Source organism: Microcaecilia unicolor, chromosome 11, assembly GCF_901765095.1.
Source record: "Microcaecilia unicolor chromosome 11, aMicUni1.1, whole genome shotgun sequence".
Taxonomy (NCBI): Eukaryota; Metazoa; Chordata; class Amphibia; order Gymnophiona; family Siphonopidae; genus Microcaecilia; species Microcaecilia unicolor.
This window is the reverse complement of record NC_044041.1, coordinates 13,475,749-13,497,775: the sequence shown is the minus strand read 5'-3', so window position 1 is coordinate 13,497,775 and position 22,027 is coordinate 13,475,749. Positions and strand designations below refer to the sequence as shown.

General features: G+C 47.7%; 1 protein-coding gene across 2 annotated transcripts in view; it reads right to left on the bottom strand.

The window, feature by feature from the left end:
- Nucleotides 1-522: 522 nt before the first annotated feature.
- Nucleotides 523-22,027, bottom strand: part of NF2 (neurofibromin 2) — an 88,706-nt gene continuing 67,201 nt past the window's right edge. For both annotated transcript variants that reach the window (XM_030218976.1, XM_030218975.1), the window contains one exon: nt 523-2,127. Coding sequence is in view for 1 of the 2 variants with exons in the window: in XM_030218975.1 (XP_030074835.1) it covers nt 2,077-2,127 (51 nt within the window). In the remaining variant the exon portion in view is untranslated. The remainder of the gene's footprint in view (nt 2,128-22,027) is intronic.

Below are 22,027 nucleotides of genomic sequence, written 5' to 3'. Positions count from 1 at the left end.
CTGGATTGGCCGCTGTCGTGGACAGGATGCTGGGCTCGATGGACCCTTGGTCTTTTCCCAGTGAGGCATTACTTATGTAATTATGTATGTACTTATGAGAAGAGGGCCTGAGCTTAGAGCTTCTCAAACTTCTCCTGGAAGCACACCAAGCTAATCAGAATTGCAGGATTACCACACCAAATATAGAAATACTAGGAAAAAATGCCCGTTTCTGAGCGGAATGAAACGGGCGCTAGCAAAAGGCCCCCTCCCTCCGTCCCTCGGAGCTACTTGCCTTGTTCGCTATGGCGTTTCCTTTTCGGCCCTGGTCGAGTGTCATAGCTCCGCCCTCAACGTCATGACGTTTTGACGCGAGGGCGGTGCAGACACTCCAGTGCACACCGGATATCTCGGGCGCCTCAACTTCCGTGGAGGCTTCAGAACATTGGGGTTGCCTTTTATATAGACAGATGACGGCAGATATAGGCCATATGACCCATCCCGTCTGCCCACCCTCTGTAACCCCTAACTTCCTTTTCCTAAGCGATCCCACATGCTTATCCCTTGCCTTTTTCAATTCTGGAACAGTCCTCGATTCCACAACCTCCACCGGTTGTATATATATGTCCAATATATACAAATGTATCTTACATGTATACTCATTGCAGTAATCTTGCAAACCTGACTGGCTAGGTGTGCCTCCAGGAGAGGGTTGAGAAGAATTGCCAGAGCACACCGTGGCATGACATTGGGGGGGGGGGGGGGGGGGGGACTGGAAAAGACATTTCTATATGCATCTTCCAGCTTGGCTTGGAGGTTGTGGAGTGTTTAAAATAGGGAAGGGGGGAAAAAAAGCAGTGGCATTATATAGTCTATAAGATACTTTTCATATGGTGAATCTTTGAGGATGAAGGACTTAATACTGGCCTCTACTGATCAAGGTATAAAACCCACAACATTAAAAGTTGGGTTTTTTTGTGTGATCCCAGCTGCAAGACTAGACTGATACATATCCACAAGCAGTCCACCTTTCAGTACAGGACCACAGGATGACAGGTCCTTCTCCCTGCTACGGCTACAAACCCAATCCTTAAATACATTGTCCGAGGCAGGGATTTTCAAATACATTTTAAAACAAGTATGGCTTTGGAACCATTTATCTGAAAAATGTAGCCCTGTATGCCAGAGCTTTCAAACAGTATACGTCAATTGCTAGTGAGACAGTTTCAGGATCATTAGTGTTTAAATGTCACTCCGTCGTTCCAAGCAGTCAACAGTTAACAGAAATGTCTTTGCAACAGTTTATAAGGATACACACGTTTTCTTCTGCCAAGTGCTACTTGGAACCTAGCAGCCCAAGACCTGATCAACAGTCCTCTCCTGTCTCAAAGATGGAGGGGGGGGGAATCTTGCTTGTTTCCAGTGCAATCTCCTATTTCTTACAGCACTTGCAATCTGCATGTCTCCCCTGTGCAGCGAGAGGTTCAATCTTTGCCTGTGAGATCTGCCAAAAAAGTGTAGCATGCTCTGCTGGCATTCAGCAACACCGTCTGTGCACCATGGGCAGGCCCTCCTGTTCACTCATACTGCAAATGCTCAGCAGCAGTTTCAGGAAGCCGATTCCAAAACAGTCTCTTAGCTGTACTCCACGTACTGCTCTGCTTTCCCTCCCTCCCTTCTTGCTTAGGGAACAGAGCAGTACAGCTGCTGACACATCTGCAGAGGGTAGTAGGTGCACGACAGGAACACACAGAACTAAAATATGCAGGAGATACCAAACGACATGAAAATGGGACCATGGCTTAAGCAGCAGTCATCATGTGTCATCACAAATATGCAGCTATGCACTATGCAGAGACAGTAAATTGACAAGGTAACAAATACAGATTCAGGGAGATAAACAGGAGGTTATCTGGCAGCACCTGATCAGCCCCGGAGCTTGGTAATGCAGGAGGAGCCATCTGCCCCGCATGGAGTGTGTTTCTGAGTGGAAGCAATCTCGACCAGGTGGGCAAGGTCTCTGATCCTGGCAAGGGCGTGACTGTTCAAAGAAGTCGAATGGGAGCAGAGCAGTGCTCAGGGTCAGAGGACTCCAACCTACAACTCTTCAAAGAAGGCCACTCGCGATTTGGTGCTCTGAAGAGTGAGCTACAATAGATCAGAAAAAAAAAAAAAAAGACAGCAGTTTTATTCTTTTTTTCAAGTCCTGATGCCCCTGTTCCGCCACTTTAATTGCCAGCCTGCCACAAGGGACAGCTTCAATGCACTGCTGTATTCCAACTGCTTAAAAAAAAAAAAAAAAAAAGAATCTATCACCCAGATGTCTGGCAACAGCATGTGTTTTGACCCCCTTCTAAGAGAAAATAAATGCCAGGAAGCCTTTAACCTGCAACAGAGCCTCAACAGTGAGAAAAATGTGGGTAATGAAATCCTCAGGACATTAGGGTGACACAATTCATCTTTTTTAAAGGAGGGTCAGCTTTGGTTAAGAATGGAAATACCAGGTCAGATACAAGCATTTGCTGGCTGGAATTAATTCTAGCTAAAAGGTATTACAGCCTTTACATAATCCAGGGCCTTGTATTGCACAGGAGAGTGAGTTGTTAATGTGTAAATGCACTAGAGTTTTTTGGTGCTCTCACTACTTCATAATAAACCATTATGTGCCACTACCTCTCCACCCAAGACAACGTTCCTCTATTATAATCTTGCATCTACATCCCCTTTCCCAGGGGCGTAGCCAGACTTCGGCGGGAGGGGGGGTCCAGACTTCGGCAGGAGGGGGCACATTTTAGCCCCCCCCTCACGGTGCCGCCGACCCCCCTCCCATTGCTGACCCCGCCCCCTGCCAACGACCCTCTCGACCCCCCTCCCGCCGCCAACCCGCCATCGCCTACCTTTGCTGGCGGGGGACCCCAACCCCCGCCAGCTGAGGTCCTCTTCTTCCCAATCCCACACAAGGCTTTGTTCTAGTCTCACGTCCTGCACGTTGTAAGTGCAGGACGTCAGGCTCCCAGAAACAGAACGAAGCCCTGCAGATCAGCCAGCGAGGTCCGCTTCTTCCGGCGCAAGGCTTCGTTCTGTTTTTGTGAGTCTGACGACTAGAACGAAGCCTTGCGCGGGATTGGGAAGAAGAGAACCTCGGGGGTCCCCCACCAGCAAAGGTAGGCGACAGCGGGTTGGCGGCGGGAGGGGGGTCGAGAGGGTCGTTGGCAGGGGGGTCCAGGGGCAAATCTACGCCGCAAACTAGCTACACCACTGCCCTTTCCACCCCCAGTTCAGAAGTGAGTTCACAGCTGCAGGTCAAAGGAAAAGCCACTAGAGCAGGATAGGGGACCAGAACTGTTACCAAGTGTGGCGGTGTGAACTCCGCATTTTAACCATTTCCAAGACAGCTGTTCAGGATCTTCCAATAAGGAGCAAAACATAGGGTGGGAAAGACCAAAGCGATGATTCAAAGATGTTAAAAATCAGTCAAATCTGGTCGTGAACTGGAGCACAGAACTCGGACTCAATCAGTCAATTCTGAGTCTGTATCTTATGCTCCAGCAAATGCTTACGATCAGATTTAACCTGAGTCCAAGTTCCATGTTCCAGTCTTTCCCACCCTGTGTTTTGCTCCTTGTAGGTTTTTTTGTGGGATTGTCTTTTTTTCTTTTTGGACTTCAGGATTTCCCAATAAACAGCTGTCCCTCTGCTTCTCAAATTTATTTATTACATTTGTATCCCACATTTTCCCGCACAGCAGTAGGCTCAATGTGGCTTACAGGTTCCGGAGAGGAGAGTACCAACTCCGGGAATATATACAGAGAGGAAAATAGAGTGACAGTAGGGACAAGGAAGCTGAAAAGGTTCCGGAAAAGAGAATACAACTCTGGGACGAATACATAGTAGCATATAGGGAAAAGTAATGCCAATGAGGCTAAGTCTCCAGGGATGAGACTACAGTTCAGGTCACAGATATTGTATGCGGGATGGATACATCTGAGCTATTCTAAGTTTTATGAAGACAAACAGAAAAACACCACCTATGAGGCTAGTGACAAAGCAGGTAGATATAAATGCCCTCAACATCTAATTGCAATGCAAATTATATCATGCAAAACGGGCAACAAAATCAGACATTCTGTTCTGAATGCATGTTAACAGGAACAATACATGTATCACATATTACCAGAGCTAGAAAACTACCTTTAACGAGGAGATGCAAAGATTAGTTTCACAACAGAAAATTAAAGGAACAAGGGAGCAGTTGAAGCTTATGTGACTTCAGGGTCAGTGTGGCCAATCTGACAATTTCACCAGTTCTCTCTCTATGCGATAAAACTGACCTAATTGTTTTGTCCATCTGTCTTCCTACATCCAGTAAAATCATGTGCACGAACAGTACAGAAAACCAGCGTTTCCTCAGAGAATATCCTGATTTGACCAGGGTACTTCTAATCCTCAGATAACACACTAATTTAGTACAGCCATGGGCTTTCTTATACTCCCTTTCTGACAGGTTTATTCCAGTCTGTCCACCCCCCCCCCCCCCCCCCCCCCCCCTTTTGGCCCAGTTGTACCCTACTGCTCCTTTTGGCTTCCAATGCAAATCAGGACCAGCCTCTGTTGTGCGACAGCCAGGGCCGGTCTTAGCAAGTGTGGAGCCCTGTGCAGACCAATTTGATGGGGCCCCACCCTAGCTCTGCCCCCACCCTAGCTCCAGGGCCGGCCACCCCTCCCTCCGAGCTCCCAGGCCATCCCTTCCGAGCTCCCGGACCACCCCCCTCCCTCCGAGCTCCAGGGCCCCCTCCCTCCCACCCACCCAGCTCCATGGCTCCGGCCCCCTCCGAGCTCCAGGGCTCCTCCCTCCTTCCCAGCTCCAAGGCCTCCCTCCTTCCCAGCTCCAAGGCCGGCCTCCCTCCCTCCCTCCTTCCCAGCTCCAAGGACAGCCTCCCTCCCTCCCAGCGCCAAGGCTGGCCGGCCTCCCTCCCTCCCAGCGCCAAGGCCCCCCTCCTTCCAAGGCCTCCCTCCAAGCTCCAGTCCCCATCCCTCTGAATTTTAAAAGTTACCTCGTCGGGTTACAGGCAGCGGCAGGAGTGAAAAGCGTGCGAGCTGCTCGGCGCTTCAGGAGCCTTCCTTTCTCTCTCTCAGCTCTGGTCCTGCCCTCATTTCCTGTTTCCACGAGGACGGGGCCAGAGCTGAGAGAGGGAAGGCTCCTGAAGCGCCGAGCAGCTCGCACGCTTTTCACTCCTGCCGCTGCCTGTAACCCGATGAGGTAACTTTTAAAATTCAGAGGGAGGGGGACTGGATCTCGGGCAGTCGTGGGCAGGGCGGAGGCGCGCTGCGCGGGGCCCCCTTGAGCACAAGGCCCTATGCAGTCGCCTCGCCCTAAGACCGGCCCTGGCGACAGCACCACAAGCCTTCGTCCGAAAACCACTAAGGATGTTTTACCTTCATTTTATATCCCCCTCCAAACTTCGACCAGTCATCGCAGAAACCATTCTCAGGCAGAAACGACATTTTGGCTCCCTCCAGAACCTTGCCATTTTGGTACCTGAAGGGGTCTTTTACTAAAGATTAGCTCGAGTTATCTGCAGCAGGGTCCATTTTATTCCTATGGATCTTGTTGCAGATAACTCCAGCTAACCTTTAGTAAAAGAACCCCTGAATGTGCCCATCTAGAGGCACCGAGAGGCAGAATAGCAACTCCTGGGAGACAGGTACTTTCTAACCCAAAGGTCACTGTTCAAGGCCAGCTTATGTCTGGCTGAGATTAACAAGAAAAAAAAATTTTTAGAAGAATGAAATCATGCTATTCTTGGGACTTTGTGGTGTGAACCGCTAGGCAGCCGCCTATACTGTGAGTTCTGCACGCAACTAACCCACAGCCTCAACGGCCTGCCAGCCATATGAGATACATCAATCTACAGTATGAAAATAAAACAGAAGTTATTTTAGCTATATTAAATGTCTGAGTGTTATCTGCACATGTCTCTGTAATAGCCGTAGAGAAACAATATAGACTGCAAGCAGTAAAGAGCTTACAGCGGGCTGCCTCATGACCCAGATTGGGAAGGCAGGATAGGCTGTAGCTGAGAGCTTGTAGTAGAAGCTGTCTAGCTGGCAGGCTGTAGAGGCTGTGAGTTAGTTGCGCAAAGAGCGGGAGTGCAACGGGTAGACGTGAAGCGTCTGTTTACGCTTTACAAAAATACCAGGACTAGGGAGCATGCGATGAAGCTACAAAGTAGTAAATTTAAAACAAATTGGAGAAAATGTTTCTTCACTCAACGTGTACTTAAACTCTGGAATTCGTTGCCAGAGAATGTGGTAAAGGTGGTTAGCTTAGCAGAGTTTAAAAAAAAAAGGTTTGGACAGCTTCCTAAAGGAAAAGTCCACAGACCATTATTAAATTGGACTTGGGGAAAATATTTCTGGGATAAGCACCATAAATTTTTTTTGTACTTTTTGGGGGATATTGCCAGCTATTTGTGACCTGGATTGGCCACTGTTGGAAACAGGATGCTGGGCTTGATGGGCCTTTGGTCTGACCCAGTATAGCAACACTTATGTATTTATGTAGTATAGACGGCTGCCTAGCAGCTCACATCACTGGCAACAGGAAAGCAGGCTAGACAGACATTGTCTGACCCAGTAGGGCAACTCTTTATACTTTGTTCTTGCTGTCACTGTTGTGCAACGAGTGGAATCTCTCACACGAACCCCAGGACTATGAACGCTGCCTCCACAGCATCCCAGCATACCTAAGGTGCACATATATATGATATGATCTGTGAATCAAAATTCAGGTCCTCCGTGCCGCTGCCTCTTAAAGCAGAAATACAGTAAACATCAGAATACTGTTAAGGAGTTTGTAGCATCTGGATTTTCTCAGAAAGGATACAGAAAAACTAAAACAGGTTCAGAGAAGTAACAAAATGCTAATGAGAATTAATGGCTGGCTCCCATTTGAGAGTGAGAGAGAGAGAGAGAGAGAGAAACAAGTTAAAGCCTAAACAAAACTGAAAGGAGATATGACAAAAGTGGCAGAATGGTTAATATTCCATGAAAGTAACAACCAGCAGATTGGAAAAAAGAAAAAAAAAAATCAGAGAAAATATTGTTTTTCACAATTCAACTATAGCAGGGGTTCATAAGTTGGGTCCATGGACAGACTTCAGAAAGGTCTCTGAACATGGATGGGAACAAAATATTACAATTATTTTTACTCACCTGACTTTTACTAAGGTGCGCTAAAGGATTTAGTGCATGCTAATGATTAGCATACTCTAAATGATATGATGCCCATTATGCTCCTATGGGTGTCTTATTTAGCGTGTGCTAAATCTGTTAAGTGCACCTTAATAAAAGAACCCCTACGTCTCACTATCTAAAATTATTAAATTGTATTACAGTAGAATCTACTTACTTTTTATCTCAGAGCCAGTTAAAAGCTTTTTTTTTTTCTTTTTAAGGGGCCCTTTTACCAAAGCTTAGCGTGTGCTAATGGAAGTAGCATGTGCTAAATGCTAAGAAGCCCTACAGGTATAAAATGGGCTTCTTAGCAATTAGCGTGTGCTAAGCTTTAGTAAAAACAGGTCCTCAATGTGTAGTTTAGACATAGATTTGATTTTTTTTACGTATCTGGAATCATTGTTTTACTTATTATTTTGTATATTTTATTTTTTGCTCTTCGGATTTTTTTTTTTTTAACCAGTGTATTTACTATTTTCTTTAGTGTAACCAATTTTGGACCTATTTTTGGGATAAGGCGAGTAAGAAATACCAGAGATTAGATCAGGGGTTTTCCCTTCGGACACACCCAGCCAGTCAGGTTTTCAGAATATGCACAATGAATATGCAAATTATCTAAGGCATACCCTGTTTCCCCGAAAATAAGACATCCCCTGAAAATAAGACCTAGTAGAGGTTTTGCTGAATTGCTAAATATAAGGCCTCCCCCGAAAGTAAGACCTTGCTCCAAATTGTATCTTCTGCCTCCCGCCCCCCAGCTGAGCCCGCCCTCAACTCCGCGACATATTACCTTCCATTCCGTTCCGGACACACCGCCCTGCGTTTAAAACTCAGCTGTTATTTTAAGTCGCTGCGGCAGCTCGAGTCCAGTCTCTCCCGACAGTGTCCCGCCTTCCTCTGATGAGGTATTTCCTGTTTCCGTGAGGGCGGGACATTGAAGGGAAAGGCTGAAGTCAAGCCGCCGCTGCCCTTCCCCACAGACGTTCGGCAGCCTCCTGACATCTTTAAAACTGGGTGAGTGTCCCAACAGAAGGTACATGGGGAGGAAGGGAGAGAAGGTAAAATTATGTATAATCATACCTGATAATTTTCTTTCCATTAATCATAGCTGATCAATCCATAGACTGGTGGGTTGTGTCCATCTACCAGCAGGTGGAGATAGAGAGCAAACTTTTGCCTCCCTATATGTGGTCATGTGCTGCCGGAAACTCCTCAGTATGTCGATATCAAAGCTCCATCCGCAGGACTCAGCACTTAGAGAATTACACCCACGAAGGGACACTCTGCCCAGCTCACCACCGCCGAAACGGGGGAGGGGAATTAACCCAGCTCATCCCCACACAAGTGGGGGAGGGGAATCCGTCCAGCTCATCCCCGCGGAGCGGGGGAGGGACACCAAACCCGCCGATGCGGGGGGATCTGGCTTATCCTGCAACCGCAACCGCGGGAGGAGCTGACTGACCCTAACACCGCCGAAGCGGGAGGGGTACAAAGCTGCCCTACAGCCGCACGAAGCGGGAGGGAGTGCCGGCAGAATTTATGTCTCAATCCAGCCCCGTAAAACGGAGGGGAGAGGAATGCAGCAGCTCACTGTAACACAAACTCGTCTCAACTCTTGAAGAATCCAAGTGAAAGAAGAACTTGAACACAAAGTCCTCCTGAAGTAACTGAAGGCTAAACTTGAACCTAAAATTCAACCAGAATATAAACAGTACAGATATCTGGGAGGGGCTATGGATTGATCAGCTATGATTAATGGAAAGAAAATTATCAGGTATGATTATACATAATTTTACCTTCCATATCATCAAGCTGATCAATCCATAGACTGGTGGGATGTACCGAAGCAGTACTCACCCAGGGCGGGACATAGAAATCCCTGACCTCAACACTGAAGCTCCAAACCGGGCCTCCGCCCGTGCAGCCACAGTCAAACGGTAATGCTTGGAGAATGTATGAGCCGAAGCCCACGTTGCCGCCTTGCATATCTCTTCCAAGGAGACGGATCCGGCCTCTGCCATCGAGGCCGCCTGAGCTCTCGTGGAGTGAGCCTTCAGCTGGATAGGCGGCACCTTCCCCGCGGCCACATAAGCCGCTGCAATGGCTTCCTTGACCCATCTTGCCACTGTAGGCTTAGCAGCCTGCAGACCCTTACGAGGACCTGCAAACAGGACAAACAGATGATCCGATTTCCGGAAATCATTGGTCACTTCCAAGTATCTGATGATGACTCGTCTCACATCCAGATATTCAAGAGCGGAGTACTCCTCTGGGTAGTCCTCCCTACGAAAGGAAGGGAGACAGAGCTGCTGATTCACATGGAAGCGAGAACCAATCTTGGGCAGGAAGGAAGGCACTGTGCGAATAGTCACTCCTGCCTCAGTGAACTGCAGAAAAGGCTCTCGACATGAGAGCGCCTGGAGCTCGGAAACTCTTCTGGCTGAAGTGATAGCCACCAAAAAGACTGCTTTCAACGTCAGGTCTTTCAGAGATGCCCTCGACAAGGGTTCCAAAGGCGGCTTCTGCAATGCTCTTAGCACCAGGTTGAGATTCCACGCAGGCACCACTGAGTGCAGAGGAGGGCGCAGGTGATTAACTCCCTTGAGAAAGCGCACCACATCTGGCTGCGAAGCCAGGGAAGCACCCTTCAGGCGGCCCCTGAAGCAAGCCAGAGCCGCTACCTGGACTTTAAGGGAACTGAGCGACAGGCCTTTCTCCAGACCTTCTTGCAGGAACGCCAACACTGAAGAAATTGGAGCAGTGAAGGGAGAAAGTGAGCCTGCTTCACACCATGCTGCAAAGATACGCCAAACCCTGGCGTAAGCAGTAGAAGTAGAGCGCTTCCTCGCTCTCAGCATAGTGGCGATGACCTTGTCTGAGAAGCCCTTCTTCCTCAGACGCTGCCGCTCAATAGCCAGGCCGTAAGACCAAAGGGAGAGGGATCCTCCATCACCACGGGACCCTGATGTAACAGGCCCTGCTCCACTGACAGCCGCAGAGGATCGTCGACTGAGAGCCTGAACAAGTCCGCATACCAGGGACGTCTGGGCCAATCCGGACCCACCAGGATTACCCTGCCGGGATGCTTTGCCACCCGGTCTAGCACCCTGCCCAACATGGGCCAGGGCGGGAACACATAGAGGAGCTCTTGTGTCGGCCACTGGAGAAGAGCATCTACTCCCAGGGATCGAGGGTCCCGTCCTCTGCTGAAAAAGCGCGGCACTTGGCCATTGGCCGATGACGCCATCAGATCTAGGCTCGGCTGGCCCCAGCGCTTCGTGATGTCCAAGAACGCCTGAGCAGATAGTTGCCACTCTCTGGGCTCCAAGGTATGGCGACTGAGAAAGTCCGCCTTGACATTCATGACTCCGGCAATGTGGGCCGCTGAAAGCTGCTCCAGGTTCGCTTCCGCCCACTGGCAAAGACTCATAGCCTCCTTGGCTAGAGGGGCGCTCTTGGTACCTCCCTGGCGGTTGATATAGGCCACAGCCGTGGCATTGTCCGACAGGACCCGTACAGGCTTCAACACCAGTACCGGGATGAAACTCCAATAACACCAACCAAATGGCTCTGAGTTCCAGGAGGTTGATAGACCACTTGCCTCTGCAGGAGACTAGAGCCCCTGCGCTGTCCTTCCCAAGCAGTGGGCTCCCCAGCCCATCAAAGAGGCGTCTGTCGTGACGACAATCCACTCCGGGGTCACCAGAGGCAATCCTGCAGACAACTTGTCTGTCTGCGTCCACCAGCTCAACGCCTTGCGCACTGCTGGGTCCACGGGAAGGCGCACAGCATAATCCTCCGACATCGGAGTCCAGCGCAGCAGCAGAGATAGCTGTAGTGGTCTCATATGAGCCCTGGCCCAGGGCACTACTTCCATCGTGGCCGTCATAGAGCCCAACAGCTGCACGTAGTCCCAAGCCCGAATAGGAGAGGCTACTAGGAACTAGTCCACCTGAGCCTGAAGCTTGACAATCCGATTGTCTGGCAGGAACACTCTGCCCACTTGGGTGTCGAATCGAACTCCCAGATACACCAGGGACTGAGTCGGGCGCAGCTGGCTCTTCTTCCAGTTGATGATCCATCCCAGGGAGCTCAAAAGAGCAACTACCCGGTCCATAGCTTCGCCGCACTCTGCATAAGAGGGGGCTCGGATCAACCAGTCGTCCAGATAAGGATGGACTTGTACTCCTTCCTTTAGCAGGAAGGCCGCTATGACCCCCATTACTTTGGAAAAGGTCCGCGGAGCAGTAGCCAACCCGAAAGGGAGGGCTCTGAACTGGAAGTGTCGTCTCAGGACTGTAAAACGCAGAAAGCGTTGGAGAGGAGGCCAGATGGGAATATGCAGGTACGCTTCCTTGATGTCCAAGGAAGCCAAGAACTCTCCTGCCTTCACTGCCGCTATAATAGAGCGGAGAGTCTCCATGCGAAAGTGCCTCACTTTCCAGGCCCGATTGACCCCTTTGAGGTCGAGGATAGGCCGGACAGAACCTCCTTTCTTTGGAACCACAAAGTAAATGGAGTAACGTCCCTTGCCAATCTGATTTTTTGGCACCGGAACGACCGCACCCAGGCGGATCAGGTTGTCCAAGGTCTGCTGCACTACCACAGCTTGACCGGAGACTTGCAGGGAGAGAGTACAAACCCGTCTCTTAAGGGTTGGCAGAACTCTAGCTTGTAGCCGTCTCTGATGACTTCCAGCACCCACGCGTCTGAAGTTATAGTGGTCCACTCGCCCAGAAACGAGGACAGCCGTCCTCCAATCTGCACTGGGGCGTGGACCAAGGCCCCGTCATTGGGTACGAGACCCTGGGGGAGGACCGGAGGGAGCACCTCCGGGACGGCGGTCTCTGCGAAAGGAATGCTGCTTGGGGGAGAAATTCCTCTTGAAGGAAGAGGGGGCAGTGGAACCCGACTTGCCCGGGCGGTACCGATGGGCTTCCTGCAACCGTCCTCTGGAGGTATCGGGACGAGTACTAACCCGAGCCCTGACCTCTGGTACTTTCTTGCCCTTAGACGTGCCGAGATCGGTCACGATTTTGTCCAGCTCGACCCCAAAGAGCAGCTTGCCTTTAAAAGGCAATCTAGCCGGGCGGGATTTAGAGGCGTGGTCAGCAGACCAATGTTTCAGTCAAAGCCACCGCCGCGCAGAGACTGTCTGAGCCATGCCTTTAGCTGAGGCTCTCCAGACATCATACAGCAAGTCTGCCAAATAGGCTAAGCCCGATTCCAGGGCCGGCCAATCAGCCCTCAAGGAATGATCCGAGGGGGAAGCCCGCTGCACCATAGTCCGGCACGCCCTGGCCACATAGGAGCCGCAAACTGAGGCCTGCAAACTTAAAGCAGCTGCCTCAAAGGACGACCTTAAGGCCGCCTCCAATCTTCTGTCTTGGGCGTCCTTTAGGGCCGTGCCACCTTCCACCGGCAACGCCGTTTTCTTAGTCACCGCAGTGATTAAAGAATCCACGGTAGGCCACAGATAGGCCTCACGTTCACTCACAGCCAAAGGATAGAGGCGGGACATAGCCCTAGCCACTTTAAGGCTCGTTTCCGGGACATCCCATTGAGCCGCAATTAAGGTGTGCATGGCATCATGCACGTGGAAGGTTTTAGGCGGGCGCTTCGTCCCCAGCATAATGGCAGAGCCAACAGGGGCTGAGGGAGAGACGTCCTCCGGAGAGGAAATCTTCAAAGTGTCCATGGCCTGTAACAACAGGTTGGGCAAATCCTCTGGGCTAAAAAGCCGCGCTGCAGAGGGGTCATCCGCTCCATCCGAGCGGGGATCTATCTCCTCCAAGGAATCCGCAAAGGATCGTTGGGAGACCTCAGACACGCTGCCCTCATCTACATCGGAGGAGACAAAAGTCCTCCAAGGCCTGGAAATCAACCCGAGGGCGTTTACCTCTGGGAACCTCAACCTCTTTATCAGAAGAGGGAGCAGGGGCAGCGTTTTGCATGAGGAAAGCCTGATGCAGCAGCAAAACAAACTCAGGGGAGAAACCCCCCAGACTGTGCACTTCCGCAGCCTGGGCAACAGCCCTAGACGCACTCTCAACCGGCGCTCGCAATAGCGGGGGAGAGACATGCTGCGCATCCAAAATGGCGTCCGGCGCGAAACTCCGTGAAGGAGCCGCGCGGAAAGAACGGCGCTTAACTTTAGCCGCTTTTGTGCCGTCGCCCACATTAAGGGCGTTCATGGCATTAATGTCTCCAACCTCAAGGGCGGCCCCGAAGAAGCCGTCCGAGCCGCGTGGCCGGCCAAGATGGCGGAGGCGAGGAGCGGGGGATGGGCGTTTATGGCGGGAAAAAACCGCCACGCCGGAGGAACGACCGGGACATTCATCGGTCACTAAACTATCACCCATCAAGGGCGAATCAGGTTGTAAAACCCCCGCATCCCCTCTAGAAGCGCTCCAGCGATCCGGGGAGCGACCCTTTGCGCCCTCGCCCTCCGACGCCATTGCCACGAGGAGAAGAATCGGGGAACCCCCTGCCCGCTATAAAAAGGTAAAATTACCTGCTTGCCGCTCCGAGCTGTAACGAACTGGTGTCCCAGTGAGTAGCTGCAATGAACGTTTAAAGAAACGTCGAATTAAACGCCTTTAAAGACGTTTAAAATTTTTTTTTTTTTTTTTTTTTTAAACGGAGCCAGCGGGAGGGGGGAGAAAAGGAGGGACCTGGCACCACCAGGTTTGCACTTGCTCAAAAGAGCCCTCAACCCCAGGCCTCAACAAAACCTAAGGATTAGGCTTGGAGGCCTAGCCAGAGCTGCTGCTGTGTGTGACCACCACCTGCTGAGATAGAGAACATACTGAGGAGTTTCCGGCAGCACATGACCACATATAGGGAGGCAAAAGTTTGCTCTCTATCTCCACCTGCTGGTAGATGGACACAACCCACCAGTCTATGGATTGATCAGCTTGATGATATGGAAGGGGGTATTAGGAACCCTAAGGACTAAGCTTACTTAGAATGCTGTACTTATCTTAGGGTAGGTAAATGGAGATTCTGTGCACTGTATTGCTCAGTCTCCTTCTTTTTCGTTGTAGGGGGATTGTTGTGCCGACTCATGTTTCACCAAGCTGTATCAAGGCTTCCCCTTAATTTACTTAATGCTGACTTCTTGTCCTGCTGCTGTGAAATTAAAAAAGCTGCTGAAATTCTAGGAAGCTACTGCTAAAAGTTGCAGTGGCCATTTTCTCTAAGAAGCTGCAATTTTACTGTAGTAAGGTATTTTGAACAGCTTGTAGCCTCTGCAGCTGATATTGAGGTAATCCTTGGAGTAAAGAACTGCAATAATCCAATCATGTTACCTTGTTTCCCCGAAAATAAGACATCCCCTGAAAATAAGACCTAGCGCATCTTTGGGAGCAAAATTTAATATAAGACACTGTCTTATTTTCGGGGAAACAGGGTATTCACTGTGGGGTACCTGGTCAAAATAGCCCCGACAAAAAAAAAAAAACACAGACAAAAAAAGCTCCCAACAAAATAGCCTCTAACAAAAGAGGGCCTGCCCACAATTTGGCCCCTGACAAAAAGACCCACAGCCAGTGTTTTACCTGCTCCTGCAACTGTGTTGTCTTTCTGAGTCCACTGCTGCTTTGAGCTGAGGTACGTCTCCCCTTTGCCAGCCCAGTTTCAGTGCTTACTGTCTGGAATCTCTCCCTCTTCCTCGTGCCTGCCCTGTGCGGTCCAATATCTTTCTCGCCCGTCCCCTTGACGATCCTCCAACTGTAGGCCGCCAGCAGTGTCAAACCCGGTAGCATTCCCTCTGTTGTGTCCCACCTACTCTGATACAACTTCCTATGTCCACGTAGGCAGGACATAATAGAAAGAACACTTCTGGGGCCAGCTGAAGCAGCTTGTTCATGCTGCCAGTGGACCACAGGAAAGTTGGAGGACTGCTCTGGGGGAGGGGGGGAGGGCAAAAGAGATACTGAACCACAAAGGGTAGGCAGGAGGAAGAGGGAGACATGCTGGACTATGTTGGGAGGTGAGTGGGAAGCAAGGGTAAGAGATGCATTTCCAGACCATGGGAATGGGAGGAAGGGAGAGAGATGCCGGAATGCAGGAAAGAAAGTTGTAGGACACAGATGACAGAACACTGGGGGGGGGGGGGGGGGGGGGGAAGAGAGAAAGATGATGTACTAGAGAGGGAGTTGAAGGAAGAAAGAGCTCAAATGAGAGAGTAGGGGATAGAGGGGGAGAAGAGATGTTGGACCCCCCAGAGGGAGAGAGTCAATAGTTTTGGACTGTAGGATGACCGAGGGGTAAAGGCCATAGCAGAGAGATTAAATTAATTCTTTGCTTCAGTCTTGCTTCAGAAAATGTGGGAGTGATACCGGTGCCAGAAATAGTATTTAACGCTAACGAGTCAGAGAAACTGAATCAAATCTCTGTAAACCTAGAAGATGTAATGGGGCAATTTGACAAACTGAAGAGTAGCAAATTAAACTCTGGAATTCGTTGCCAGAGAATGTGGTAAAAGCAGTTAGCTTAGCAAGGTTTAAAAAAGATTTGGAAATCTTCCTAAAAGAAAAATCCATAGGCCATTATTAAGATGGACTTGGAAAAATCCACTGCCTATTTCTAGAATAAGCAGCATAAAATGTATTGTACTGATTTGGGATCTTGCCAGGTACTTCTGACCTGGATTGGCCACTGTTGGGATACTGGGCTTGAGGCAATGCTTATGTTCTTCTTATTTTTGTGAAGGGCTACGGGCTATTTTGTCCGGGTGCCTCACTGTGGGTATCCTGAAAACCTTACTGGCTAGGTGTGTCCCAAGGAGTGGGTTGAAAACTACTGGATTAGATTAATAAAGCAAAACCAGAATAAATTTGGTTGTACAAAGTATCTTTTTTCTCCATAATCATGTAAATGATACTGACCGACACATTTGTTATTTTTTAATATTTTGACCATAATTGGTTTAATTTGTAACAAGTCTATATCAATGTGTTTTACTTTAGGAATTAAAAACTGCAAAAATAAATAGGAGAAACTTAATGTATTAGAAATATCTTGAAAACCTGACCCACTGGCAGCTCTTGAGGACTAGGAGTGAAGACCCAAGAACCTAGAGGAAATCACTTGACACTAGTTCAAAGGGGTCTTAAAGGGCAGACAATGGGAAGGTCACTTAACCCCAGGTACAGAAACATATAATGTGTGCCCACTATGGACAGAGAAAGAACCTACATATTATAAATGTAAATCACTTTGCGTATACCACAGAAAGGTAGTATATCAAATCCATGACCTCGGTCCTTGATAAACTAGGTGTCAAAGCACCTACCAGCCTCCACAGGTAAACCCTCAATTGTTCGGGCCATAGTAGAGAAGAAATAAATTAAGACATTTTTTTTTTAAAAGGGACAACTTTAGTTTTGACAGTGCTTAAACCAAATTATTTTCTGTTAAGGAATTAAATTAAGAATCATCCCCCCCCCCCAAAAAAAAAAAAAAAATCTTCCCCCATGCAGGACAGTCCTTGGAAAGGATAAGGAGTGGCAAGTCAGTCATGCAGCCACCTAGGACTAACCTTACCCTGATGGATACTAAGGAGTGCAGGCATACATATTTCCCCTCCACAAACACACACTTCATTCTCGTCTCAGATTAATTCCTTCCCCACTCCTGCAGAACGAAGATGATTACAGCATTGCCACGGGAATTAATTTTCACTCTGCACTGATGAAAATGTTAATTTGTTCCTAATCAGTCGACATCGCCAGTGCAGTCTTACCTATCATCTGCATTTGTTCGCATTGTTTAGGGAAATACAATGGGCACAGCAGTGCTGAGAACAAGGAATCAATAAAGGGCAATGGGTTCAGGAGTAGGAGAACCTTATACAGTAATACCTCGGTTTGCGTTGACTTCGGTTATCGTCGGTTTCAGTTTCCGTCGATTTTTTCCGCAAAAAGTTTGTCTCGGATTTCGTCGGCGTGCCCATGTGACCTCGCTGCTAATTTTGCGAAAACAAAGGGCGACCCATGCGTTCTCCTGCTCATTGATTCATATGGAAATAATTGCCTCGGTTTTCGCCAATTGTTTTCGGACAGATTATCGACGAAAACCGAGGTATCACTGTATAGAGAGGTGCAGGTGTGTTGCCTGGAATCTGAAAGATGATGAAAGAGCCCTGGTTGTAATGAGATTCTGTAGAGAAGCTCTGAGAGAAGAGGACATTTCTCTGGTTAAGTGAACATTATTTAGCTCTGCGCTTTGGTGATTTAGAGACTGGGGATACAAGATGAATTTTAGTTTTATTGATAACGACAGTTTGAATATTAAAAAGCAAATTTTATTAACTAGCATCCATAGTGTAAAACCCTTTCCTCATAGCTTTAAACTTGAACTTTCTGCCACAGTATTAACAGATAGGCTCTGCTGTGCCTTCCAGAGGCTAGTTCAGTCTTCATTTAAAAAAAAAACCAAACCAAAAACACACACAATAACAAAAACAAGTACTGTGAGAAACGTAGAATAGCTTCAGAGGTCACTAGGGCAATCTGATTACTGTGTTAACTATCAAAGGGAAATTACAGACCAGTAAGCCCGACATCAATGCCAGGTAAAATAGTGAAAACTATTTATCTATATAAATAAAAATGTAAATGTTCGTTTGTTCAAAATCTTAAATCTCCGAAAGTTCTTCACCGATTGCTTTCAAATTTGGACACAACGTTGCATTCGAATAAGCGCGTGTTTTTATATACCTACTATTATGTAGATGTCACAGCTGTCGTACTCGCGGAGCGGAAGCAGTGCGACGAGTAATTGCAAATCAAACTGAGGAAGAACAGCCATCACCAAACGAGTGAAACAGACAAAGAATGGCTCAAATATGTGCCGAGGAAGCAGCAGAGCGACGTGCAGCCAGACTTGACGATGCACGGTTGCGAGCACGGCGATCGCTTTCTGCAGCTTCAGCTCTGCTTCGTTCTCAACAGAATCAACGCGACAGGCTGAGAGTGGCTTAAATCTCCGAAAGTTCTTCACCGATTGCTTTGAAATTTCAACACAACGTTGTATTCGAATACGCGCATGTTTTTATATACCTACAATTGCAAATCAAACTGAGGAAGAACAGGCATTAGCGAACGAGCGAAACAAAGAATGGCTCAAATACGTGCCCAGGAAACAGCACAGCGAAAAACATCGCTCGAGGCTCTTGATCGATCATTGCAAGATTTGCGTGGAAACATCAGACCATTTGGGAACACATTAATATTGCTTGCAGGAGATTTCAGGCAAACATTACCTGTAGTTCCTCGATCGACACCAGCGGACGAAATAAATGCTTGCCAAAAATACTCTACTTTGTGGCAACACGTAAAGACGTTAAACTTAACTACAAATATGCGTGTCCAGCTGCAAAATGATCAATCAGCTCAGATATTCTCACATCAATTGCTGAAAATTGGGAACGGAAAGGTGCCGGTTGATCTGACCTCAGGACGAATTTCATTGCCTCATAACTTCTGCAATTTAGTGACCTCAAAAGAACAATTGGTTGAAAAAGTATTTCCCAATATTCAAACCAATTATAAGAATCACGATTCGCTGAGTGAACGAGCTATTCTTGCGGCCAAGAACAAAGACGTCTACGAACTGAACAATATTATTCAGTCTAACATTCAAAGCGAGCCACTCACATACAAGTCCGTCGACACTGTTCTGGAAGCAGATGAAGCGCTTAATTATCCAACAGACTTTTTCAATTCACTCGATCTGCCAGGGTTGCCACCGCACGTACTGCAATTGAAAATCGGCGTGCCAATTATCATGTTGCGAAATATCAACCAGCCAAAGCTTTGCAACCGCACGCGGCTTGCAGTAAAAAAAATTAATGAGCAATGTCGTACAAGCAACAATCTTGACAGGACCTTTCAAAGGTCAAGATGTCCTCATTCCTCGCATTCCTATGATTCCAACAGATATGCCATTTCAATTTAACAGATTGCAATTCCCAATTCGATTGGCGTTTGCAATCACCATCAACAAAGCTCAGGGCCAATCTTTAGAATTCACCCGTTTACATCTACACACGGATTGCTTCTCACATGGACAATTATATGTTGCATGTTCTACAGTCGGCAAACCAGACAATCTCTATCTCTGCACCCACAATGGAACAAAAACTATTGTGTACCCACAAGCATTGTGAAATTAAACATATTAGAAAACGTGCGCTTCCTGTTTTCTTTCTTTTCCATTTAACCAGACTGAGCCACAGCAATGCGTGGCCGGGTAGAGCTAGTAAAGAATAAAATTACAGAACACATAGATAAACATGGTTTAATGGGACAGAGTCAGCATGGATTCAGCCAAGGGAAGTCTTGCCTCACCAATTTGCTTCATTTCTTTGAAGGCGTGAATAAACATGTGGATAAAGGTGAGCCAGTTGGTATAGTGTATATAGATCTTCAGAAAGCATTTGACAACGTTTCTCATGAGAGACTCCTATGAAAACTGAAGAGTCATGGGATCAGAGGCAATGTTCTGTTGGATTAGGAATTGGTTATTGGACAGAAAACAGAGGGTAGGGTTAAATGGTCATTTTTTTTTCAAAGGAGGATGGTGAATAGTGAAGTGTCGCAAGGATCTGTACTGGGACTGGTGCCATTTAACATTTATAAATGATCTGGAAAACGGAACAAGTGAGGTGACTGAATAGGTTTCCGTCATATGCAAATTTAAAGTTGTTAAAACATTTGCGGACTGTGATAAAATTGCAGGGCTACCTTAGGAATTTGGAAGACTGGGAATCCAAATGACAGATAAAATTTAATGTGGACAAATGCATAGTGATGCGCATTGGCAAGAATAATCCGAATCATAGTTACCTGATGCTAGGGTCCACACTAGGAGTCAGCACTCAAGAAAAAGATCTAGGTGTCATTGTAGACAATATGCTGAAATCTTCTGACCAGTGTGCAGAAGCGGCCAAAAAAAGCAAACAGGATGTTATAGTAAATAAGACCAAGAATACTATTATGTCTCATAGAAACGTCCAAATTTTGGACGTCCTCAACTGCCCCGTCACAGAAACGTCCAGATTTTGGACGTCCTCAACTGCCCCGTCGCTATACCTCCAACACCCCCCTTGAAATTTGGCCGTCCCCGCAACTGATGGGAAAAGGAGGAATTGATGTGGAAGGGAGTGCCCACACACTGCCTCACACACACACTCATTATATACCCTGATTTTTCATAATGGTTCTGTTAACAACATAACTGCAATTACATCATCATTATCCTAGCGCCCGTTTTTTAACTAGTATTTTATAAAATACGCAGGTACAGTCCAACATTTACATCGTCTTCAGAACAGGAGTAAATTTGTACACTAAGGGGACTTCGGTCTGTGAGCCTACTTCATAAAAGACAGAGGAAGCTGTGGGACGATGTCGGCTTGTCCAACACCTCCCTTCTAACATGATGGGAAAGGAGCTATGGGTCCTTTAATTTGTGTTCTCTCCATGTTGCTGACATCTACTGAAGTTTACCATTTCCATCTTTTTCTAGGATCTGGCAAACATGAGCAGTTCTTTTGCAACCTGTCATCACAGATCCAATACAGATTACAAGACAAGTGTGGAGAATTCCAGCAGCACATTTCATTTTCTGAAACAGAATGACAGCCTGGGCTAGAACAGAAGTGTATATATTGTTTATAGCACACCACCTTGGGCTCTCTCATCCTGTGACCTCTAAGAAGCTAGAAGAAAATCAGGCCAGACTAATACTTGGATGAAAGACCCTCAAGTAATGCAGAGGGGTTGTACAGAATCTATCTCCCACCTTACCCTCCTCTCTCTATCACCTGTCTCTACCTACCTACCCATCCATCCTTCTATTATGTTATACTTAATTTCCTACTTTACATAACAAAATTCTGTGTTACCTATTACTATGTAAGCCGCATTGAGCCTGCTTTTAGTGGGAAAGTGCGGGATACAAATATGATAAATAAATACACAGTGGGTAAGAAGCTCAGGAGGAGGCAATAACCAGAAAGATTAAGGACACTAACTTGCTACCAAGGGTGCCATCTGTCAGAGGAAAGTTAGACCTTTATTCTTATCCTTTTTTCAGACTTAGGTGCTTCATTTGGAAAGTAAACCACACTGAACAAAATTTGCTTAAATGTGGTATAAAGCCCGATGATGAAGGTCCTGTCTATAAAATACCCCATTAATGCTGCCAAAGTAAAGATTTTTCCATATGTAAAACCTGCTCTAAATGCATAAAATGTCATTGGACATACGTATGTATGTACGTGTATGAGGCATGGGGGTGTTAAATTTATAACAGAACACCTATCTCAGCATAGGAGGCTATTTATAAAATAAGCACGCAGAACCAGGCCCAGTAGTGCACAAATTCAAACACATTTATTTATACCTGGTATAAATCTGTGCACTTCCTCTAAGTATCTTACGAAAATAAGCACATATTACTACTTCACCTTGCTCTGCCCAGTCTGCGCACTTGAGAGTGCCTACACACAGCTCAAATGAAAGTATCCACATTCTTTTGACATGTACTTTTTTAAATTTTTAACAGGCACATACTGCCCCCCCCCACCTCACCGAGAAACAGGATGTTTGTTTCTTACTAAGTTGCACTGGCGATGCTAGGTCGGCTGCCACCCGGGGCGGATCGCCCCTGCACCCCCCCCCCCCCCCCCCCCATCGGGTGCATTTTTGGCTGCTGGAGGGTGCAGAGAGCAGCCGCGCGCCTGTCGGCTCCACTGGTTCCTCTGTTCCGGAGCAGAGGGAGCAGGGAACCAGTGGAGCCG